We start from the raw sequence: 19,651 nt of genomic DNA on the forward strand, positions 1-19,651 counted from the left end.
TATTTGACCTGGGACGTAAAAGCCTTTTATCGCACTGTTTATTGTCACCCTGATCATTGTTTCCTCCATATAACATACAGTATAAAATAGTAAAAATAATGGTGGCAACCTGTTTATTCTGTACATGAAAGACATTCTGAATCCAGGTCTTCAGATGGTATAAAGAAGGAATATTTGTCTTCTGTTTATCAGTGAAATAAATTTTATAGCAAAAACTGTATACGCTACGCATGCTGAAAGAGAAAGGCAAGTCTTATGTTCAGATCAGATCAGACATTCTGTATTTATAAGGTGCAGGACTGCAAAGATAAAACTGATTTTTTTTATTAATTTATTTTAGTTCTTAAAATTACAGGCTGATGTTATTATTCTGCTTAAAGAGAAGCAGAGATAGTCATTTTTTTTTTGTGACATTAAAAATAAGGTTTCATGTTTTCCATAACGAAGGGCTTAACTTTTCTTCAAAATACTTATAATGAATAAATACATCAATATTTTTAAAGCTGACCTAGTATACCGTACAGTTTATTGTTAAATGCATACATGCTAAGAAATGTGTAAATGTAACACTTAGGTCTAAGAAAACAGGTATTTTTTTATCTTATTATAGAACTCCCCTGACAATGCTTTGGTTTTCCTTTCACCCCAGAAAACTGGCACCAGAGTCAGTATCTTCTTTCTGGATTGACATGCTGGCCCAAAGATTATTTAAACATGTAAACCATGATACATATGCCATAACAGTTATTTAGTGGTTTTGGGCATGTATATTGTCTCACACAAATCTCTCTGCCTCTCTACCTTGTGGGTTTCCAAAAAGTCAGTGTTACAATAGTGCCAGGGAGTGTTTACTAGAAGAGGGGAGACTTAGAAAATGCTTCCTCCTTCCTGCAGTTCACCGATGATAATAATTCCCCCATGGTGTTTGTTGGCAGGGTGCCTACTGTGTGTATTTTATTAGCATTCCTGTATCTTCACACCTGAGATCACTCAATTTCTGCATCCTTAAACCTCATATTGGACCTAATTCCTGCACCTTCAGACATCAGATCAGCCCGAATCGATGCACTTTCAGACATCAGGTCAGCCCCATTTCCAGCACTTATGAGTATCAGATCAGCCCCAATACACGTACTTTCAGACCTCGGGTCATCTCCAATTCCTGCATCTTCAGACCTCAGATCAGCTCCAATTCATGCATCTTTAGACCTCAAACGAGTTCCAATTTATGAACCTTTATACCTCAGATCAGCCCCAATTGCTGTACCTTTAGACCTCAGATCTGTCAGAATTCCTGCACCTTCAAACCTAAGATCAAACCCAATTCCTGTGCCTTTAGACATCAGACCAGTACCAATACCTGAACATTCAGACCTCAGATCAGTCTCAGTCCTTGCATCTTCTCACCTCAGATCAGTCCCATTAACCCTGAGCCCATTGCTCTTGAAGTAGGGCTCCCAAACTACTTTGGTGGTGTCTCACTGCACCACCAGCCACTAGGTCGTCAGAAGGGAATGACATCGTAGAAGATTTTGCTTCTCCAACCCCAAGTTTAGGCCACTGGTCCGGAACCTAACTTGATGGGGATGAGAGTTCAACTGAGCCTACCTGACCTGCTGGAGCAAGGCGATTTCTGCGGCTCAATCTGAGACATGAAGGATGAAAGATCTCCAAATATGGCCTGAAATGCTTGCCTTAAGGGACAGAGTGTCCATCACCAAAGCTGTACCTATGTCCAAAGAGGGGCCACAAAGCGCCATAAGACATGTATGGGTGGCACAATCCTCAAACTACCAGAAAGCATCCTGACATGGAGCTCTTCTCTGAATTCTTGGATTATGTGCTGGTTCACCAGTTTTGTCTGGACTCCCAGACAGAATTGTGCAAGCTAACCTCTCTGGAGTGAGCGTGGAAACTGACTCTTGAACTTCGGTCTCTTTTAATTCAACAGATGTTCATCTTGAGGCAGGAAGTCAAACTGACTGCTAATAATTTAGGCTTCACCTACTAAGATCAAGAACAATGCAGTGATTGAGTACGTCCTTGAAGGCAACAGCATCTTCTGATGGTAAGGTCATGTGTCTGGCCAATTCCACAATGGGACACACTGACCAAAGGGGTGATTCCCAACCCAGAACGCCTTCCTGTTCAAAGGGGCATAATTTTGACATCCTCCTGTGACAACATGCTCCAATCTTGTAGAACAAGCACTTGATTCAGTCACCATAAGGTAATTGTCAAGCCGTCCTCTGGAGGCACTTGAAATACTTCCACACCTTCACTTTTATTTAAAGGCATTTCCCCAACCTTACAAAAAGAGAAATAAAGAAAAAAAATCTGGGCAAAGGTCGTCCTCATCCTCCTGTTCAAAAGAGACTGAAGAGGATTGATTGGCTTGAGAAGGTTCTTAGACCAGTTTTAATGGCCCTGAAAAGAAGACTAGACATTGCCAGAATAGATGGCCCTTGCAGAAGGTGAATTCATTCATTCCTTTTTGTCTTGATCATGTGCTTAATTAATTGGTCACATCATCTTAATCACTGTCTGCTTGAACAAAGTAGGAATCATACAGTAATTTTTATTCAAATTTTCTTGGGAAGAATCTGACAAGGGTTGATTTGCCTGAGAAGGTTCGGAGACTCCTCATTGCCAGAATATACTGTATGACCTCTTCACAGAGTGAGTGGAAGCAACTCGTTTACAATATATTGACCACATGTTCAGGAGACTGCTCACTGATAGAATAGATAACCCTTTCACAGCATTAGTGGAAACACTCTTCTACAGTGTATTAGCCTCATGTGACAATCCGTTAGGTGTCTCGCCTGGTATGGCTAGGCAGCTTCTCATTGCCAAAGCAGATAACCCTTTCAAAGGGTGAGTGGAAACCACTCCTTTAGAGTGCATTGACAACATGCTTATTGAATGTAACATCCTGTTGGGTGTCATCATCTCTATCCCTGGCTGCTTGAACCAGCATCTTTGTAGTGTCTGAAGAGGGCTGTTTTGCCTGGGAAGGCTATGAGACTGCTCATTGCCAGAACATATAATCCCTTCACAGGGTAAGTCGAAATAACTCCTTTTGAGTTTATTGGCCACTTGTTTATTGAATGTGACAACCTTGAACAAAGCAAGATTCATACAATTATGTTCATCCGTGTCTATTTTTTTTTTGAAGAGCCTGGAGAGGGCTGTTTACCTTGGGAAAGCTCTAAGACTGCTCGAAAATAGATAACCCCTCAAACTGGCTACACGCTATACAACCTTCCCTAGATTTTTTCCTTCAGATTTACCAAAGCCACACAATATGAGGTCAACCTAAACACTTTCAATTTGCATGCAATCAGGCAGGCCCTTGCACTACATAGTTGAAGGTAAATCTAAAGGAAATCTAACAACAAAAGTTGCATAGTGTGTATCCAGAGGGCTTTGCCTGCTGCTTAACAAAGCAGTTCACAAAAATATATTAATACAGTAAAAATTAGCTTGCTTATTAACACACCCTAAAGTGTTAACTCCTGCTAGGGGGAGGATGAAGCTTCCATCTGCAGCCCTGATGCACCAGGTGGGTAACAAACTAAACCTTGCCCTGCAAGGAATCAGGACATAATGAAAAATTTTTGTTCAGAACAGCAAGAAAAAGGTAGGATTTTGCAACAGAATTATGCACTGTCCCCCTGAATTAACTGAAGTGGATGTCTTTATCCACTTGCCGACTGCTCACTGTGCTGCTACTGCAGCACTGCGGCTCTCCTGTGTCCAGCGACGTAGACCTACGTCGGGCGCATTCACGGCTCCAGGGCGCGCTCCCGCATGCCCTGCAAGCCCCATCCTGGTCTGATTCTGCTCAGAACCGATCAGTCACCAGATGCAGACCTATGATTTTTGGTCTGGATCTGGTGATTGGTTCTGGCCAATGGCATCATGTCCCCTGCCTGTGTAATGTAAACACAGGCAGGGGAAGTGATGTAATTTTCCCTCCTGGAGCCCTTTTGGTTCCAGGAGAAGAGGAAGCATCTAAAACATGAGTTCCACAACACTACACTAACACTACCACACATAGGTAAACTTTTGACCCCTTGATCACCCCTGATCACCCCCCAAATCCCCCCAAACCCATCACAGTGTACACTATATACAGTGATATACAGATCTTTTACTGATCACTGTATTTAGTGTCACTTGTGACCCTAAATCGCGCTTGCGCTAGGCCAAAATAGGTTTAGGTCACCTGCCATCTATCCCCTAATAAAGTTTTAACCTCTTGATCACCCCCAGTTAACCCCTTCACTTCCTATCACACTGTGCACTAAATACAGTATATAGGTAACTACTGATCACTGTATTAGTGTTACTTGTGACCCTAATTTGCGCTTGCGCTAGGCCCAAATAGGTTTAGGGCACGTGCCATCTATCCCCTAATAAAGTTTTAACCCCTTGATCTCCCCCAGTTAACCCCTTCACTCCCTATCACACTGTGCACTAATATACAGTATATTAGCTAACTACTGATCACTGTATTAGTGTCCCTCATGACCCTAAATTGCACTTGCGCAAGGCCCAAGATCTAGAGCCTAAAAGACCCCAATTTTTTTTAAAAAAGACTACCTGTCACTACAGATTGCTATCATAGGGGATATTTAAATTCACTGTGATAACAATAAAAATTATTAAAAAAAGAAATGAAAAGAAAGGTGTCAAAATAACATAAAAAAGCAAAATAAATGAAAAAAAAAAATTCAAGGCCCCACTGTCCCCCCGTGCTTGCGAGCAAAGGCGCACGCAAGCGTTGGTCTAGTGTCATATGTAAACCACAATTGCAGGATGCATGTGAAGTATCGCCGCAAATGCCAGGTCGAGGGCAGTAATTCTTGCAGTAGACCAAAGTGGTAACCTGTAAAGACTTTTAAAGGCTTTTAAAAATGTACATAGTTTTTTGCCGCTGCACGGGCGTGCGCAATTTAAAGCATGTCATGTTTGGGTATCTATGTACTTGGCATAAGATCATCTTTTACATTTTAGGCATATTGAGTCCATGGAGTATTTAATATTTTGCCCTAAGTTTCAGGAAAATTACAATTTGTTTTTTTTTTTTTTGTTTTACACAAAGTTGTCACTAAATGATATATTGCTCCTGCATGCCATGGGTATATGTGAAATGACACCCCAAAACACATTCTGCTGCTTCTCCTGAGTACAGGGATACCACATATGTGAGACTTTTTGGGAGCCTAACTGTGTACCGGACCCCGAAACCCAATCACCACCTTCAGGTATTCTAATGGCATAAATTGCTTATTTTACTTCCTCACTACCTGTCACAGTTTCGGAGGCCCTGAAATTTCAAGATAGAATAAAACCCCCCACAAATGACCCCATTTTGCAAAGTAGACACTCCAAGCTATTTGCTGAGAGGCATGGTGAGTCCATGGAATATTTTATATTTTGCCACAAGGTTCGGGAATATTATTATTTTATTTTTTGTTTTTTTGCACAAAGTTGTCACTAAATTATATATTGCTCATACATGCCATGGGTATATGGGAAATGACACCCCAAAATACATTCTGCTGCTTCTCTTGAGTATGGGGATACCTCATGTGTGAGACTTTTTGGCAGTCTAGCCGCATACAGGACCCCGAAATCTAATCACCGCCTTCAGGCTTTCTAAGGGCGTAAATTGTTGATTTCACTCCTCACTCACTATCACAGTTTTGAAAGCCATGAAATGCCAAGACAGCCCAAAACCCCCCAAATGACCCAATTTTGCAAAGTAGACATTCCAAGCTATTTGCTGAGAGGCTTGGTGAGTCCATGGAATATTTTATATTTTGCCACAAGTTTCAAGAAAATTATTATAATTTTTTTTTTTTACACAAAGTTGTCACTAAATGATATATTGCTCACACATGCCATGGGTATATGTGAAATGACACCCCAAAATACATTCTGATGCTTCTCCTGAGTATGGGGATACCCCACATGTGAGACTTTTTGGCAGTCTATGTGCATACAGGACCCCGAAAACCAATCACCGCCTTCAGGCTTTCTAAGGGCGTAAATTGTTGATTTCACTCCTCACTACCTATCACAGTTTTTAAGGCCATGAAACGCCAAGATAGCACAACCCCCCCCCCCCCCCCCAAATGACCCCATTTTGCAAAGTAGACACTCCAAGCTATTTGCTGAGAGGCATGGTGAGTCCATGGAATATTTTCTTTTTACACAAAGTTGTCACTAAATGATATATTGCTCACACATACCATGGGTATATGTGAAATGACACCCCAAAATACATTCTGCTGCTTCTCTTGAGTATGGGGATACCCCATGTGTGAGACTTTTTGTCAGTCTAGCCGCATACAAGACCCCAAAAACCAATCACAAAACCCCCCCGCAAATTACCCCTTTTTGAAAATTAGACACCCCAGGGTATTTTGCAGCTCTCAGCAAATAGCTTAGGATGTCTACTTTCCGAAAAGGGGTCATTTGGGGGGGGGGGGTTGTGCTGTATTGGCATTTCATGGCCTCCGAAACTGTGATAGGTAGTGAGGAGTGAAATCAACAATTTACGCCCTTGGAAAGCCTGAAGGCAGTGATTGGATTTCGGGGTCCTGTACACGGCTAGACTTCCAAAAAATCTCACACATGGGGTATCCCAATACTCAGGAGAAGCAGCAGAATATATTTCAGGGTGTCATTTCACATATACCCATGGCATCTGTGAGAAAAAAATGATTTAGTGACAAATTTGTGTTAAAATTTTTTTTAAAAAATTTAATTTTCCCAAAACTTGTGGCAAAATATAAGATATTCCATGGATTCAACACGCCTCTCAGCAAATAGCTTGGGGTGTCTACTTTTCAAAATGGGGTCATTTGGGGGGGGGGGCGTTTGTGCTATCTTGAAATTTCAGGGCCCCGAAACTGTGATAGGTAGTGAGGAGTGAAATCAACAATTTACGTCATTAGAAAACCTGAAGGCGGTGATTGGTTTTCGTGTCCCGTACACAGCTAGGCTCCCATAAGTCTCACACATGTGGTATCCCTGTACTCAGGAGAAACAGCAGAATGTATTTTGGGGTGTTATTCCACATATACCCATGCATGTCATGTGTCAGCTATTTATCTTTTAGTGACAACTTTGTGTTAAAAACAAAAAAAAATGTAATATTCCCAAAACTTGTAGCAAAATATAAAATATTCCATGGACTCATCATGCCTCTCAGCAAATAGCTTGGGGTGTCTACTTTCTAAAATGGGTCATTTGGGGGGTTTTGTGCTATCTTGACATTCCAGGGCCTCCGAAACCGTGATAGGCAGTGAGAAAGTGCAATGAGAAATTTATGCCCTTTGAAATTCTGATGGTGGTGATTGGTTTTTGGGGTCCCGTAAACAGCTAGGCTCCCAAAAAGTCTCACACATGTGGTATCCCTGTACTCAAGAGAAGCAGCAGAATAAATTTTTAGGTGAAATTACACATATACCCATGGCATGCGTGAGCAATATACCATTTCAATGACAACTTTTTGTAAAAAAAAAAAAAAATTTTTAAGTCATTTTTCAATCACCTGTGACAAAAAAATTAAATATTCAATGAGCTCAACATGCCTCTTAGGACATTCCTTAGGAAGTGTACTTTCCAAAAAGTGGTAATTTGGGGGGGGGGGGGTTGTACTGCCCTTCCATTTTTGCACTTCAAGAATTGAGATAGGCAGTCCGAAATAAAAGCTGCGTAAATTCCAGTATTTACACCATAGTTTGTAGACGGTATACCTTTTGCGCAAACCAATAAAAATACGCTCATTGAGAATGTTTTTGTCAAAGACATGTAGCTAAATACATTTTGGACTAAATATATAACAAAAATTGAATCTATTGGATATTTTTTAACAGTCAAAGTAGAAAATGACAATTTTATGCAAATTTTTCGCTCTTTATTTATTAATATCGCAAAAAATAAAAAGCGCAGAGGTGATCAAATACTAACAAAAGAAAGCTCTGTTTGTGGAAAAAAAAGGACTTAAATTTTGTTTGGGTACAGCATTGCATGACCGCGCAATTGTCAGTTAAATTCACGCAGTGCCAAGTTGAAAAAAGTGGCCTGGTCATTGAGCAGCAAAATCCTCCGGTCTTAAAGTGGTTAAAATGCATTTTGCTAAAAAAAAAAAAAAATATATATATATATATATAGATAGATATATATATATATAGATATATATATAGATATATATTAAATTATTATTTTTTTCTGTAAGAATGTAATGATTAATTATTTAACTAACTTTGAAATTTTATTAAATAGATCTATTACATTTCTGGTGCAAATAAAGGATCTTGTTACCCCCCTCTGTGACATTCTGTTCTGGTCTATGTCTAATTACACTGTTTTTTGTCTCCACAGGACCTGGATGATGAGGATGCCTCACAGATCCAAGAAGACCTATTTACCTTGATCCTGAATAATTTTGTTATCCACAAAGATACTGATGAAAATAGTACCACCTTGGGAATAGTTATTGAGGGAGGAGAGGTTCTCACTGAAATCTCTGATGTACCCCAAGTCATTTATGCTTTCAACCTGAGATACCCTAAAAACCTAACATACACCTTAGAAGTTTTTCAGAAGATCTGGGAATCTATCTTCAAAAGATCACAAAAAAAAATGTATTATTGTATTATTATTATATAAAAACCTTCAAACATATATCAAATACATTTGGAAAATACGTTTTACCAACTTAGAAAAATTGAGTAAGTTACAAGAAAAAATAAGTTAATATCACTTAAAACCATGGTTCCACACAAGTTAATGCATGTATTCCTAACTTAAACCTATGGTCTATAAACTGGAAAAAATGAGTATGCATTACTTAAACCTATGGTCTATGAACTGAAAATATTAAGTAGGCTTTACTTAAACTTATGGTCTAAAAACTGAAAAAAATTGAGTTGGCTTTACTTAAACCCATAGTCTAGAAACTGGAAAAATTGAGTTGGCTTTACTTGAACCTATGGTCTATAAACTGGAAAAATGAAGTAGGCTTTTTCTTAAACCTACGTTTAGGTAAAAAAACAAGTTAATGCATTAGGAAACAAGTTAATGTACTGTATGTATTCCTAACTTAAACCTTTGGTTAATAAACTGAAAATACTGAGTAGACTTTACTTTATCCTATGGTCTAGAAACTGGAAAAATTTAGCTGGCTTTACCTAAACCTATGGTCTAGAAACAGAAAATATTGAGTAGGCTTTACCTAAACCTATGGTCTATATACTGGAAAAAATGTGGTGGCTTTACTTAAACCTATTGTCTATAAAATGGAAAAATTGATTTGGCTTTACTTAAAACTATGGTTCCTGACAAGTTAAGATATATATTCCTAACTTAAAACACTATGGTCTATAAACTGGAAAAATTAAGTTGGCTTTACTTAAAACAACAAAGTTGAAAACATGAAAAAACTGATGAGACACACAAAAATAAGTTTAGTTGACAGTACTTAAAATTACTACTTATGAGTAGACCCAGCACAATATTTTTTACAGTGCTGTGTCCCATAATTTATATATAAACCAGTATCTATATATTACAAATTAGCTTTGTACATAGTATAAATGGTAGAGATTTCAGTGTTGAATGGCAAGCCCCTTCGATAGTGTATGATCTTATTTATTGTATTTATTTATTTGAGGTACATGTATAGCACTGGAAATTTTCACAGCACTTTACACAAATATATTGTACATTTACATCAGTCTTAGCCCACAAGGAGCTTATAATCTAAAAATCTTAACTCACATTTATACACAAGCATACTAGGGCCTATTTAGACAGGAGCTATTTAAACTACCAGCATGTATTGTGACTTCATTTCCCTCAATGGACACTTGCACATGAGAATATTCTAGGCTTCCTAGGTGGTGTAGCATCCCTCTGAAGGTAGAGGTTTCTCTATAATTTCTTGTTTGTCACCACTGCTCCTGGTGACCTGTAATTAGCTAATTAGTATAATTATGCCTTAGCATTCTTAACAGATAGTATAGTTAGATTGAAGTAGTTATGTGTTTTTAATATTAGTGTGCAATCCTAAATAATGTGTAAAGCTGAGTATACACTAACAGAATTTTGTTTGACACTGCCACATAATAAAAAGCTCTGGTTAGGCCACATCTGGAGTATTCAGTCCAGTTCTGGTCACCAATCCTCAGAAAGGATGTGGTGGAGCTGGAAAGAGTTCAGAGAGGGCAACAAAATTAATAAGGGGACTGGAGGACCTCAATTATGAGGAACAACCGCAAGCACTAAATTTATTCTCACTGGCGAAGAGAGACTTGAGAGGGGACATGATAGCAATTTACAAACAGCTCAATGGTGATTCTAGCGTATATGAAACTATTCGGTTTCAGGGAGTTTCAGAGGACACATGGCCACACAATAAGATTGGAGAAGAAGCAGTTTACCTTAAGCTGCACAGGGGGTTTTTCACTGTCAGGGCGATGAGGATGTGGAATTCTCTTCCACAATTGGTGGTGTCAGCAGGGATTATTGATATTTATAAAAGACTCTTGGACGCAAGAAGAACACAAAATGCAGGGATATAGGGAATGATTATCATTAACACTGACACACGTACACCTACACAGGTTGAACTGGATGGACTATGGTCTTTATTTAACCTTACCTTCTATGTACCTATATTTTTTGTTGTAAGAACATTCATTAGTGGAGTCAAAATGGAATAGGTTTTCGACCACAGTGATGAGAAAATTGGAAGGAGCAATATGAAAATTTTTTCTTGAATGTACAAGTTTTTAACAGTGTGGTGTGTGGTTTTCATTCAGTAAAGTCGATTCCTTCCAAAAGAGAATGTTAAAAAGAAACGGCATTCCAATGTTCTGAGAATTTTCATATGAATCTTCATTCAAAATGTTTCTAGTGTATAACAATAATATAGTTTTAGTGTAACACTATTTTTTTACCGGTCAGAAAGGCCACAGTACTTCTGCAGATATTGACTTCATCTTCCTTTCTTACAGAAGGCTGACTCTATCTTTGCTCAGGTGTCATTAGGGTCAGTATTTACTTCCTTGGCTACAATGCTGCATCAGGTATAATGTGGAGCTTCTTCAGTAGACTTTGGTCCTTTCACAACCTCTCTAGTGTGTTAATTAATGGTTTAATATGCATTGTGGTAAGGCAGCCCATTCATTTTGGATAGAAGACAACCCACAACTCCATATATGCTCTTCAATAAGTCTAAATTTATTGTAACTCCATAAAAGATAAATATGTACAGCAGAAGTTAACGCGTTTCAGCCATAATGGCTTTGTTCACAATCTTGTTAACGCGTTTCACCCATAACAGCTTTGTTCACAATCTTGTTGTGAACAAGGCCATTATGGCTGAAAGGCATTAACTTCTGTTGTACATATTTATCTTTTATGAAGATACAATAAACTTGGACTTATTGAAGAGCATGTATGGAATTGTTGGTTGTCTTCTCTCCATTTACGTTGTTAACAGCTGAGAGACTGCACATCCTGCACCCGACAGCTCAGGAGGATCTCTACATAATCTAGGGTAGTAGCACCTTCTTCATCTATTGACAGCACATTCATTTTGCCAGCGTAGCACACAACACACAAAAGTCTCATTGAGGTGCACTGGCAAGGTGTGTTGGGGTTCCATACCATAAAAATGGTACCACAACATGGATCATGGCTTACTACGGATCATGGCTTATGTTATCATACATATAAGTGTGTTTCCAGTCTTTATGTTTTGGCTGTGTGGTTGTCGCACATAGATCATCCCCCTGCTGCCATTCACTCCGTGACTTTTAAAAAAGTTACAAGTATAGCCTGAATAAGTGGTGTAAGTATAGTCTGAATAAGCAGAGACCCGGTGATGACATTATTGGGGCTAAAATAAGTTATGTAATGGTAATGAAAACAGAAAGGTTTTTATTAAAAGTTTATTTAGCATTTTAATTAGGGGGGGACCAGAGAAGGTAAACTTTAAGCAGATTACACCTCAGCTTCAAACATTATCTCAAATATTTTTTTTAAACTCTTTAAGTTTCAACATACTTCAAAAAGAACAGGAACGTCAGTTACGATACATTTCAGTTGTTGATAAGCATTTAATAAATGCCAGACTCTCCTGTAAGTTTGATCAGCAATAAATGATTTGACATATATTGTTACTGTATGTATATTATTTTATGTATTATGACATTATCTTTAGCATGTTGCTAATGACAACCTCTAAATAGGACAGTTTAAATTTGATTTATTTAGTTTAAAAGTAAACCAATTTCAAGCCTTCAGAATTGCTTTTTATTTTGAATGCAATGAAGAAAGTTTAGATCCTCTGTTGGGTTTATTGTCGTGTTTTTGGGCTAAGTTCACTTTTGGAGCATGTTATACATTACACCAGTATTTAGGGTATACCATGCTCCAGCACCACTTTATCCCCCTCACCGTGTGAAAGTGTGCGGTGGTTCCTCTCCCCTGCATCCATTGTCACATTCAAAACTGGCGCAGCTGTGCGGGGCTTCACATGAAGAAACTACAAGTCCCTTCTGCCACCACAGTAGATGGCTCGTAGTTCTCAATGGACTGCAAGGATGCTGATGAGTGTCCTCTTGTCAACTAACATTTCCTCCAGCTTTCAAACAGAAAGACCATATAGAGCTTTGGGCATGAAAGCTAGAGGAGGTGTCTGCAGGAGCCTGGGATTGCTCCCATGAACTGCTGATCATGGGTGCTATGCTTCGCAGGCTCATGCGGGGAAGAAATAATAAATTCACTTTTTTTCTGCAAAAATATGGTAATTTATTTTTTCCCCCCAAAGTTGAACTTATACTTTACAAAGATTCCTTTGATTTCCTGTTCTTTATGACACCCACCACTTGGACAGAAATTTAGGGGATCCCCTCAACTGGGAAAACAAACGCAATCAAAAGTTCTAGAACCTTCCTGACTCCTATGTTTTTATAGTTGCCTGTGTACTCATTGGGAATATTTATTGTATCGCTCTATTTGATATCTGTCCAATAGACAAGAAATTATAGGAAATATTTGCAGTGGGGACAGAGTCAAGAACACCAAATGTGATATATCTGGTAATTTATGGATTTCATTAAATTATGATCTATAACAGCTGAGGACATGAAAGGTGCAGTTGTTACTAATAGCAAAACCTTGGTGTTCACTATAATGCAACATGTTTATTTTCAAAGCCAGGCTAAGTTCCACAGGAACATAGGTAACAAACCTAAAGAGATTCTGTCATCTGGGAATAAAACCTGCTGTAGGTATAAAACACAGGCACCTAGGGTGCCTACAAATACCCTTCAGCATTCTCCCAAACCCTTTTATGATGGCTGAATGCCAGAAAGTTCTGACAAATGAAGCTCCGCTGTTTTTTTTAAGCGGCGAATCTTGTCCAAGCTTTCCTTCCTCTCACACAATCCTATTGGCCTGCAAAGTGCCCATGGTGGTGATGTGCCAATAGAAATGTGGGTGTCAAGACTTAGTAGCAAGCTCTGACAGTACCCAGCTGTATTGGAACTTTGCCTGTCCAAATGGTCCACCGTTTGGCTGGGCCTGCAGTATATACATGCAGTAGTCTTGGAGGTTTTCCCCCATGACAGAGTCTGTTTTAATACCTAATATATCTTAATTTTTCCCTGGTTATTTGTCATATACATTAGTGCCCTCTAAGAACCACTTTTCCAAACTAGGAATGATTTGATAATCTGGAGCTTGCCTTAATGCCCTACATGCTTTGCAATAGTGATTGTCCCACCCAGTTTCCCTTCTTACTCGATACAATGACCTCCAGTTGAAGTAATTCTTGTATCTTTCATCATCATTGTCCAACTGAAAAAGGTAATCTGCTAGGTCCTTTGCACTTGAAAAATCATCAACATGAATAAAGGCTTCCCCAGGAAGGAATCTCTCATAGTTTTTCCTAGTTGTCCCTAACACGACAGGTACAGCCCAAGAGTCAAAAGCATTTGACCACAGCTTCTCAGTTATATAATCCTTATAAATGGAATTTTCAAAGGCCAGATAAAACTTGTATTGAGAGATAGTTGTATAAAAGTCATCCCACGATAACTTCAAGTGGTTCTTTCCATAAACGTCTATTGGAATGTACTTTTTCAGCTCCTCATAATACTCATTACGCCGTACACCTGGATACCACTTACTGACCACCCAAGCGACCAATTTAGACTTTACTGGGATAGTAAAACTTTGAGGCTCTCTCAAAGCTTCAATACGGCCATAAGGTCTATAGACATCAGAGTCCTGGCGAAATGTCATGGTCATATTGAACATATTGTCTAAGAAGTGGAGATTTTTAATGATCAAAGGGGGTTCCATGTTGAACCAAACCCAGCGCTGGTGATGAGGCCTTGGATCCAGAGGCACATTTTTTTCATACATGATATCTACATGGTGCATGACCACAGCATCGGCCGTGTTGTAGAGACTTCGGTCCGCAGTCAGTTTGCAGCCAGAGATTCCGTAAACACTTAAACAAGTATTTAACGAAAATGGTTCCCCAAAAGGCCAAACCCAAACAAGAACAAGGAGCTCTTTCTCTTTATTGAGCACTGAAATTGGGGAGTCATTTGGAAGTTTATCTGATGTTGTGCGCATAATGTCTCTTTGTTTACATTCAAGGACCATGGAGAATCCTGCTCTTTGCCATGACCAGGTGAAGAATATCACAAAGAAAAGAACTGGGACTATTATGATCAAGTTCTGATTACAAAATGGTTTCATTGCTGAGTTTAATCTGAAAAGAAATAAGCAAAGGAGACATTAGATTCAGTAGGGCTGTTTCTGAAAAGCATACTACTACTATATTGACTTTTTTTTAGAAATGTATTTATTAATAAAATTGTTAAATATTACGTTTGTAATTATATTGTAGCACTTATTTGTCTGTTAAAACATAAATCACGTGGGCCACTTTGCACATATTGTTAGGTGGCCACTAGAGTGTGATCTGAGTAATATATGTAAGAAAATCAGAAGGTAGTCTATTGCAATTCTACCTATAACATAACTGCTGTGCCTTCCTCAGTTTTTCATTTATTTAACCACTTTTTCTTCTCACTTTTTTCTATGGAAATCCTTCGTTGACAGACCAAATAGCTGCTGGAATTACTCCAACCAGAATATAATAGTTTACCAGAATGTGGTTCACAAAAAGTTCATGAATGAAGCAGTGCTGTGTGATTGCTGGAAAATAGTTTTCCCTATTTTTCTTTTTATTCAACCCCACTTACACTGAATAGAGAAAAGTGATATGTGAATGTAAATAAGGGTAAAAACATATATTAGCAATGAAGCTAGAAAAGCATATACTGTTTTGGCCAGTTTTAATTGAGTCTCAGTGGCATGCCCGTCCATAAGGAGCGCAGGGGCGCCGCCCCCCTAATCCATGTGCCCAGCCCCTAATCTCCATGCAGGGCGCCAGACGCATGAATTTCAATGTTTTTTTTTTATAGAAGCACATGATTAGAGGCTGAGGCTCTATTTGGCTTAAAAAAAAGGGTGGGCTCAGGGCGCAGAGCACTGCGCCCTGAGCCCACCCAGTTGTATGACAATAGCGAATTAATATTCACTTTTGTCTTCCTGATTCTCCTCCTGGCCAATCAGGAAGAAGTCGTGAGACCTGATTGGCCAGGGAGTCTTAGGACTCCCGGCCAATCAAGACCCACTTTCTGTTGGCTGGGAGGAGAAGCCAGTCTGTCCGACCGGGGGGAGAAGCCACGGCTCTTCCCTCGGTCGGAGCGAAGAGCAGCAGCCCTACCCCTCCTCATCTCCTAAGGTAAGGCAGCATTTCCGTCTGTCATCCCCAGGGGGGAAGGGGAATGGTGAGTTTAAGTAAGGGGGGGAGGTTTGTTTGCTGCCCCGCCAAAACTTTGAGCACCAGCTGCCACTGTTGTATATTTTATTTATTTTTACTTCATATATATTATATATATTCTTTATTTCTTTGTTTGTTTATTTATGTTTTGTTGTTGAAATACTTTTAATCCAGTGTGGAAATTAATATATAATTTTACATTTTGACCATAGATACACTTTAACAATCAGTAAATATGTTTTAAAATAAGCACTCGCTGACCTCTGTAGCTGTAGACACTATGAAGTAGTTAATTCTCAATTTTCATAGCAAAAGCACTCAAGTCAAGTTGTAAAAAAGGAGTGGGGTGAGCTGAGCTGTCGAGAAACAAAATGAAACCCAATATTCTCTTCTTCTCTTGTGAACTTTAAAGTGTATTGGACAATGGCAGGTAAATTTAACTCTATGGGCAGCTTCTATTGTTTTGAAAAGATGGCAATGTGGAGATAAGGGACAGACTGGGGGACAAGATTCAGAGACAGTGCATTAACATACAATTAGGGGGTCACTAAAACTGAAGCAGACAGAAGCTGCAGCAGTTGTGCATGACAGCCACTCAGCTACTAGCCTTCATTATCAAAGCTTAGCTGAGCAAGTTAGTTAAAGTTAGAAGCTGATTGGTTACTATGCACAGCTGCCCCAGATTCTGTCTGCTCCAGTTTTAGTAAATTCCCCCAATGTCTTAAGAAATTTAAAGTGTCACTAAAGGTAAAACTTTATCTTTTTTTTTTTTTTTTTTTGCCATCTGTGTCCCGCTGCAAAAATTCCTATCTCGTAGCCAAAACAGAAAGTGAGAGAAAATCCCACCAAAGTGAGACAATCCTAAGGTATCACCAGGGTCACCAGAACTAGTGTTCACATTGGAAGATTTCCCCTCTATGCCTGTTCTGATGTCAACCCACAGTTTGGGATTTTCTTTTAATTTCACTTTCAAAAACAGTAAACAGGAACAGTAGAGAGGGTGAATCTCTCTAACGGGGGCACAGATAGCAATAAAACTTGGCGGGGGTTCTAATCTCTAATCTCTATCCAAAACTTTAAAAAATGTGCTTTAGTTACACTTTAACTCCTTGTTAAGACAGGCAGTCATGCACATCTAGTTGACAAATGATAATGAAATCTGTCAGCACACTAAAAACAGGTTAATTTAGAGCAAATAATAGACTAAATAATATAAACTGATTTGGGTTATTGTCACTAAAGAAATGTATCAAAACACAGTTTGGCCTAAATTTATAAAGAAAGACTATTTATTTGTAATATTTTATAACAGAGACGAAGAAAACAGTTGTGATTACATACTGAAAAAAGAAGGATCTATTTGTGTGAAAAAAATTATAAAAAAGTTAATTTGGGTACAGTGTTGCATGACCTCAAAATTGTCATTTAAATTGCAACAGCGCTGAAAGCTGAAAATTGGATTGGGCAGGAAGGGGGTGAAAGTGCCCTGTATTGAAGTGGTTAAAAGGTAAGCAGCTATTTTTTTTATATTATTTTATGTTATGATATGCAAATGAGCACATTACAAATATAAAGTAGGAGTTATCTCAATTTGGCTGCAAAAGTGGAAATAAAACCTAGACATGAATTATAACATATATGTCTTTGAAACATACAATATATTCCTTCATATTTGGATTAAAAACACACAGCTGTAGGAAGTCGTTTATAAAAAAAAAAAATATATAGACATCTAGCACTCTTGCCACATTTCAAGGGCTTTTACCATTTTTTTGTAGCCATGTTTTAATTGTGCTCAAAACAAAAAGTCTACAGATAATCTAAAACTTTAAAAACCTGAGAACATGTTATAAATTGGAGAAGTCCTATGAGAAAATAAATTTCACTGTGACAACATGCTAATAAAAGAGATAAATTTATGGCAAAACTTATGTCATCAGCATTTTTAATAGATGTAAAGTTGAAAAAGAAAACAGAAAAAAATAGAAAACAGAAAATAATAAATAAATGTATAATAGTGTGTGTAAATACTGTGTATATATACTGTAATTATATTAATAAATATATAGCATTTAATAATAAATGGGTCCCTGTGAAACTTCCATCATAAAGGAAAGCACATAGGGCAAAGCTTATGGTGTCCGCATTTTACAAATGGGTGCAAGGGTGAAAATTAAAACAGAATAAAATAGAAAATATACCATAATATATCATATTAATAACTATATTAATAGTATCCTTTAATAATAAATGGGTCCCTGTGAAACTTCCAAAATCAAGGATAGTAAATGGGTAAAGGACAGTAGCTATATTTGTGTGCTTGTGGGAAAAAAGTTGATAATACTTGTTGTTAATTTTCATCTTTGGTGATTTTAAAATACAGTAAGTTTAATACAAATTAAAAAAAAAAAAAAAAAGTAAAAAAAAAGAAATCCTGGTAAATATATAGGACTGCAACCCTAAAATTTTAAAATGCAGGGATGTGGGATAAAACAAGATTTTTCTACAAATTTTGAATCATGCAGAAAAAATGTAAAGACCGGAAACTTCTCCTGAACCACATTGGATGTTTGAGAAAATCTTCATGTTACCTGATTTCACTAGGCTTTAGAACATCATGTGCACTTACTTTTTTTGGAAGAACCTTTTCATGACAACGGTAGAGGAAGAAGACATGCAACGACCATCAAAAAGCTTTGTGTAGCAAGCGTCCTTTAAACCTGATTCTGTACCGTGCCTTCTCCCTGTCCACTTCATTATATACAATGGTCCTTCTACACTTTAGACTTTAATGACTTGCAGATGACTTGGGAGAAGTCTCTGTTTATGTAGTATTGGTATAGTAAAGCATTAACATCCCTGTCATCAAAGACTTCAGAGTGACACACAAACATTTATCAGGAATCCACAGCCAAACACAGCCACAAGCTTCCCTCCCATGCCTAAGGTCATTTAATGGTATATAATATAGCTCTTTATGTGCTTTGAGACTCAATTGTTTTTTTTTTTTCTTCTTCTAAAAAGACTATATAAAATTCCACCATTAAGTCCATGTTCATTTTGGGCCGATTTGACATCGGAGCCTATTACCGGCAATGGCACCATCTGAATCGGTGCAACGCCAACTTTGCGGTGCCGCACAGATTTCCAAAAGCAGTTACTGCACTACTCTTGGCGACTTCGGGGGGCGATTTCAATAGGAACCCGCACAGATGTCTGTGAAATCGCCCCCGAAGCTGGACTGAAAGTACTGGTTTGAAATCGTGCGAGTTCAGCTGAACTTGCAGGATTTCAAACCAGTCTCAGTGTGAACATAAGCTTAACCTCCCTGAGGTATGATTGTTTCCGATTTTAGGTCTTGAAAGCGGTACAATTATTTTGCATGTAATTCTTAAGGACGAGCAGCCCTAACCATCTATTTACATATGATTTTTTTTTACTGTGCGTTATTCTTTATAACATCTCGGGTATGATACATTTTGAAACACAAAATCATAAATTATAATATAATAAATAACTATAAATAAGTTCAAGTATGTATATATATATATATATACACATATATATATATATACGTATATATATATATATATATATATATATATATATATATATATATATATATATATATATATATACTGTATGTATATAGTACAGTAAAACTGCAGGCAAGGGCACTGGGGGGCAAACTAATGTCAATTTATTTTATTTAGTAATGTAATCCAATATGATTACAATATATCAGTGTGTTTGTGT

General features: G+C 38.0%; 1 protein-coding gene across 1 annotated transcript; it reads right to left on the minus strand.

Annotated features, from left to right (window-relative positions):
- Window positions 1-13,701: 13,701 nt before the first annotated feature.
- Window positions 13,702-18,652, minus strand: LOC309560239 (3-galactosyl-N-acetylglucosaminide 4-alpha-L-fucosyltransferase FUT3-like; the record flags this gene model as incomplete). The annotated part of the gene is made up of 2 exons (XM_082263815.1): window positions 13,702-14,815; window positions 18,525-18,652. 2 exons carry the CDS (start codon window positions 18,650-18,652, stop codon window positions 13,702-13,704), a joined length of 1,242 nt encoding a protein of 413 aa, XP_082119941.1.
- Between the last annotated feature and the right edge of the window lie 999 nt (window positions 18,653-19,651).

Source organism: Pelophylax lessonae (genome assembly GCF_965119305.1).
Source record: "Pelophylax lessonae genome assembly, chromosome: 7".
Classification (NCBI taxonomy): Eukaryota; Metazoa; Chordata; class Amphibia; order Anura; family Ranidae; genus Pelophylax; species Pelophylax lessonae.